General features: G+C 43.9%; 1 protein-coding gene across 1 annotated transcript; it reads left to right on the top strand.

Moving 5' to 3' along the window:
* Window positions 1–32: 32 nt before the first annotated feature.
* Window positions 33–2,792, top strand: LOC119388713 (intraflagellar transport protein 20 homolog A). Its single transcript, XM_037656148.2, has 4 exons — window positions 33–185; window positions 275–360; window positions 1,429–1,532; window positions 2,668–2,792. Exons 1-4 carry the CDS (start codon window positions 59–61, stop codon window positions 2,747–2,749), a joined length of 399 nt encoding a protein of 132 aa, XP_037512076.1. The 5' UTR covers window positions 33–58; the 3' UTR covers window positions 2,750–2,792.
* The last annotated feature ends 3,406 nt before the right edge of the window (window positions 2,793–6,198 follow it).

The following is a 6,198-nucleotide window of genomic DNA, read 5'->3' on the forward strand; positions in this document are numbered from 1 at the left end:
AAGCGCAAACGAACACACCTGTTACCATGACAACGACATTGTTTATAAATGGCCACAAATGGCTAACGAGGTGTTCTCGCGTGCTGGTCTTTACGTTGACGAATTGAACAAAATTCGCATCGCGGATCCGGATGCCACCAGAGAAACGCAGGAGCTCAAGGATGACTGCCACAAATTCATCGAGAGTGAGGCGTGTTTCTGATATTGATTTTATACGGCCTCGTTATTCATTCGCGCATGATCGATTGATTCCTTTCTCGCGATCTTTCTCCAGGGATGACCGAATTCCAGTCCGTTGTGGATAAGTACATTGCCATATCGGACAAACTGGCAGCGGAAGTTGAACACGAAAAGCTAAAGGTGAGAGCCAAAAGCACTTCTTTTTGGGCGAGTTGATGCAAAATACATTTCATGAAAGGGGGGGGGGGGGGGGGTGAGATGAAAGTGAAACGCCAACTATCAACTGTTTAATGACATTCCCAGAAACGTACAGATAAAAGGAAGGACACCTACCGCGCATTCGTGAAGAGCCTGACACAATCAGACTCTTTCTGCGAATTTTGAAGAAACGTATGTTTTCCAACGACGTCCTAATTACAAAGTACAACTCTGTAGTCCGTTACAACCTAAGAATAAATACAAGCTCCGCCCCCAGCCACCACTCTCCCACCCAATCACATTTGCTCATTTCGGTGAGGTCATGCACTTTTCGCGTGTTTCAGATGGCTGGTGTTTCCATACATGTTCGTGTCGCTGGTTTTAGTACGCCGAAAGCTTGGACGTCCTGGAAAATTTCATCAGAAATTCTGACGTCACTGCTTAGGTAAAGATCATATTTTAGGTAGGAGTGACGATCCTTTAGTCTACGATATGCGTGGCACTTGCATTAGCACAGAAAAAGCGCCAGGGGCTACTCACGACAAATATGAGTTCCATCGGGGGGGGGGGGGGGGGGGGGGGGGGGGGGGGAGGGGCAGGCGAAAATTTTGGCTGGGCTACCCCCACCCCCCTCCCCGCTGGCGCCGCCTCCCCCGCGTCGCCTACCTTAGCATTTTGGTCTAGACATGTATGTTGTACACTGATGAAATGAACCTTGCATAAATAAACTTGTAGAACTTGATCACGATTTGATGATGGACTTGATTTTGACTGCCTTAACTTGATATGTAGTGGTTTGAGGTAAGGAAAGATGCTTATTTCTGCAACCTACAAAGGAACGTTGTGGGTGTAGGGGAAGTGAAAGACGAGGTTATGGAAAGGAGAGGTCACGCGCACAACCACCGAGCACCAGGCCAGCGAACCCAGGGGTTTCCAACTGCCCCACCCTCCCCCATGTGAAAATGAGGAATCTCACGAGGCCTTACTTCATACCTTCAGAGTTTAAGCTGTTAAATAGAGTGGACATAATAAACCTTTGTGTTGTTGCAGGCCATTGGATCCCGGAATCTGCTGAAGTCTGTCGTGAAAGACCGTGAAACACAACAGCAGCAGCTTCAAGCGCTCGTGCTGGAGAAGAAGATAGAGCTGGAAAGGTTTGTCTTTTAAACTGACAGTTTCACGACAAGCTAGGAATGATGAAGCGCACTGTGTTAAAGTGGTCAGAGGTTGGGAAAGAATGACAGAGACAAGCACTGCATGACTGCTAACTAAACACTATTTTTGCACACACATATACGAGAGGCGTAGCCAGGATTTTATTTCAGGGGGGGTTTGACCCCTATATGCACATGCATGTTTACATAAATGCATACAGAATGCATAAGTTGTAAGGAGAAGGGGTATGAACACTCCCAGCCCACCTTCTGGCTACACCTACAGCATATACGTATGCTCACACAGTCATATATGCAGCTGCTGAAACAAGCTCACTAAGATCACAAATCATTCAAGAGCACTAACAAAGATTAACACAGCACATCACCATCTGTGCCAATCTGTAGTACAAAAAATTCCTTGCCTGTCTTGCAGTTATATTGATCTTAATTTGGCAAGCACAGTTCTGGAGTTGCATGTGTGATCACGTGGAAGTATCCATCTGTTTTTACAAAAAATAAATTTGATAATTTGCAGTCAGCACTTGTCTCTGTCATTCCTTTCCACCCTTTGTCCATTTTCATGCTGTACACTTCCTGAACTATCAGCTTGATTCACGCAGCTTGATTCAGTCAATTTAAGAATGCATTGAAAACATTGGTTTCATCATGCATGCTAGGCTACACGTCATCACAGTGGACGCACTAGGGCCATCCGTCCAACGAAGATGTTGGCTATCAACACTTTCAATCGGTCGCCATAGAAGGGAAGGGACCAGCTGGTGTCAATTCTGCACATTTCGATCAGTCATGTCAGAAAGTGAAGTTGGGCTACTTGGTGCAAATTGAAGACTTGAGACATCTCACTTGCAAAAAGACATTGAACAAGACCAAGAAACGCACAGGACTTAGTGCTGCAGCTATGTGTTTCTTGGTCTCGTCTAACATCTACGTTGCATTGCATTAGACGTGTTTCAAGTCTTCAAAGCCCCCTTAGAGGCACTTACGCAAACAGCGACGCAGCTTCAAGGAATATTTAGCATTTAGTGCCATGTCGAACAGCCAAGATGGTTGTTGCTTTTCTGATAAACCATTGCATGTTTTCTCATTTTTGTCCTTTCTTGCTTGCTTTCAGATTGAGAATACAGCTGAATGCATTGAAGAGAGAAGAGGCTGAACAGAACGAACTGATCGAGCAGTTCTCGATGCAGTCATGAAACTACTGATCAAGCCAGAGTGCAACGTAGAAAATGTTAATAACCCGATTTGTACGATTTACTGCTACTGCGTTCCATCAAGAGACATTGGCACGTGTCCCATCACGTTGAACACTACACTAACACATAAGCAACACAACTTCAGATATGTGCGAGACAAACATGCCTCTTGATCACTGCATCACCAACAGTTTTTCCATTATCTTTTCATCTTTGCTTAGCTAATGCAGCCACTCGGGGACATATGAGAGTACTGCAAAACATGCCAAATGAATGCGAGGCAAAAGTTTCATGCATGGGCAGGCCTGCAGCCTCATTGAAAGTTTTTCACAAACTCAGGCTTGCAATAGTTTTCTCTAGGGGTGTGCGAATATTCGAAATTTCGAATATTTTTCGAATAGTGTTTGCTATTCGATTCGATTCGCACTGGAATTTTACTATTCGAACTATTCGAACTTCTCAAAAACAAATACAGTCAACATCCGATTGAAAGTGACCCCTTCAGATTTTTAGTATGCTTCACCTCATCACACCCGGTATTGCGGCAAAGCTGCCTTTCAAGCTCCATCACGGTCGAACTTTGCCAAGACAGTCAACGTCCGATTGAAAGTGGTCCCTAGATTTTCAATATGCTTCACCTCATCACACCCCGGTATTGCGGCAAAGCTGCCTTTCAAGCTCCGTTACGGTTGAACTTTGTTAAGACATACTGAAAATTGGCAGCGCAAACAAACGGGACACAGAAGAGGAACACAAACAGGCGCAGACTGAAACTTGGATTTATTCACAGAAGATAATATATACCAGAAAAAACATGAAGGGAAAGGGAAATACATGAGGGAAGGAACCACCATAATCAGGTGTCGTCCATAAACGAGATTTCACGATCTAAAAGCGATATAGAAGGTGAGCTGACACCTTGTGCTTGTCGATTCTGCTTCCATGGAACAGAACCGGGATAAGATTATAGAAATCTTCGAGCAAAAAGGGCATGGGTTGCGTTTCACGCACGAGGTTCCGCAAGATAATTTATTACAGTTTCTTGATCTTGAGCTATCTTTTCATGCAAACCACTTATGCTGGTCTTTCTCTCCCCGTTCAAAGAAACCAATTTTAGACTATTCTTCTTCGCATTCTAAAGTTGTAAAATCAGGTATTGCGGTTAACCTTCTGAATTCAGCTGTTACGAAATCATGTTTCCACAAAATGGCATGTGTTTTTTCAAAACAAATAACTAGGCTACAAGAAGCAGGCTTTCCGTCCAGTGTTTTGGTGTTCGCCGCTCAGAAGGTTTTGAGATTGAAGAAAGGAAAAGGATGCCCTACAAATGATGTAAAAAAGCGACAGAAGTTTGCGGTTGTCCCGTATGTGCACGGATTTTCGCATAGGATAAAAAAATGTGCAAAAAAATTTAACCTTGACGTTGTTTTTTCCGCCAGTGAAAAATTGCAGCAGGTGTGCTCCAAAATTGACAGAAAATGCAAATTGAAAGCAGGCCCTGTGAAGGAAGGTTGTGGTGTTAAACATGTCAATTGTTTCACTAAGTGTCGGTCAAAAGTGGTTTATTGCATCCCGTTGTCTTGTGACAGGGTGTATATCGGGCAGACAGGGCGCTGCCTGAATGTGCGCTTGCGAGAACACCACAATGCGCTTAAGTCTGCCCCGGGTTTACATTTGTCCGCCCATTGCACAAAGTGTGGTTGTGTACCTGAATTTTCGCGCACGTCTGTTTTATATGCCCATCGTGACACTAAAACTAGGGAGATTGCGGAAGCCTTTTTCATTAAAAAGAATATCGATAGTTGTGTCAGCTCACCTTCTATATCGCTTTTAGATTGTGAAATCTCGTTTATGGACGACACCTGATTATGGTGGTTCCTTCCCTCATGTATTTCCCTTTCCCTTCATGTTTTTTCTGGTATATATTATCTTCTGTGAATAAATCCAAGTTTCAGTCTGCGCCTGTTTGTGTTCCTCTTCTGTGTCCCGTTTGTTTGCGCTGCCAATATTCAGTATGAACCTATACCAACTTGCCCGCCTTTCAACACTTTGTTAAGACAGTCAACGTCCGATAACGTGTATTGATGCCGCAGGGCAAACTCACGCGAATAAAAAAAAAAATTAGAAGTGGTCCCTAGATTTTTAATATGCTTCACCTCATCACATCCCGGTATTGCGGCAAAGCTGCCTTTCAAGCTCTTCTACGGTCGCAAATTTACTAACTCAATAAAACGCTGGTTCCAACATGGTGATGAAAGATGTGGAAGAGGTGGGGGCTCAATTAATGCTGTTTAGGACCTGAAAGTTGGGCAGGCAATCCGAAATATCAGAAGCCGAAGCTTTTTAGCATACAAAATTTCAGATGTTCTTATATATCGACGTCTACGGGACAGATTTGGAACTCCGGACTTGAAGGGAGCACACCCTTGTCTGCCACATCAGTTGGGCTTCCACAGAAGTTGAAAGAGGAGGAGAGGCTGAGGAAATGGCACCTTTGCCCATCACGTGTAAAGTGTTGTCAGCAACACTTTGGTTGCACCAAATCATGTACATAAATAGAATTCGGCCTCTACATTGCCTCATTCTTGATAAGACAACTATGAAACACCACCCCGCTAGTGCTTCATCAACCTAGCGAAAAGAAACACTTTCATGTTGCTATCTCATAACAATATGCTTAGGAATCCTCTCTAACCTTTTTTTTTCTGCAATTGCGCTTTGAAGTATTCGAAAAGTATTCTAGAAATATTCGAGAAATATTCGAAAAGTATTCGACTCGATTCGCACTCACACTTCAATATTCGAATTCGCTTCGCACCCAAAATTTTGCTATTCGCACAGCTCTAGTTTTCTCCCATTTTTATAAATAGAAAAGTAAATGTGAAGGAACTTTTTGGAGTCCAGAAAGTTTAAGTAAGGAATGTGGCAGGAAGAGAGGGAAAACGTCTTCTTTAAAGTCTGGGGAGAGGATACAGGTGGCTGTCAGTTTGGCATTAGCACTTCGAAAACTTGTGCAATAGGATGGGGTAACGAATGGCAGAGAAGACTCATATCAGGCTATCTGCAATGAGTGCTTTGAGTGTTGTGCAAGCCTGTAAAAGGGGCAAGAGGTCTAATGCTTGTAAACTAAAGCTTTGTAGTGTTCGTGCGGTGGCAGCTGCCAGCTTACTGGAACATGAGATCGACGTTTGCAAAACTTTAAGGCAGGAAAAAGCAGTGGCCAGTTCATGAGGTGGTTAGATAGGGCTTCCGGTCATAATACTACCTGGGGTTTTACATGCCAAAACCATATGATTACAAGGCACGCCCTAGTAGAGGGCTCTGGAAATTTCGACCATCTGGTGTTCTTTTTAACGTGAAGTGACATCGCACAGCACATGGGCCTCTAGCATTTTGCCTCCATCGAAATGCGAACGCCACAGCAACGATTGAACCTGCGACTTTCGCGG

Source organism: Rhipicephalus sanguineus, chromosome 4, assembly GCF_013339695.2.
Source record: "Rhipicephalus sanguineus isolate Rsan-2018 chromosome 4, BIME_Rsan_1.4, whole genome shotgun sequence".
Lineage (NCBI taxonomy): Eukaryota > Metazoa > Arthropoda > Arachnida > Ixodida > Ixodidae > Rhipicephalus > Rhipicephalus sanguineus.

Excerpts from the sequence above, each read along its gene's own strand:
- LOC119388713 (XM_037656148.2), top strand. The coding sequence starts at position 59 with ATGGCTAACGAGGTGTTCTCGCGTGCTGGTCTTTACGTTGACGAATTG. Across the intron at positions 186-274 it reads CTGCCACAAATTCATCGAGA|GGATGACCGAATTCCAGTCC; the intron begins GTGAGGCGTGTT and ends ATCTTTCTCCAG. Across the intron at positions 361-1,428 it reads TTGAACACGAAAAGCTAAAG|GCCATTGGATCCCGGAATCT; the intron begins GTGAGAGCCAAA and ends GTGTTGTTGCAG.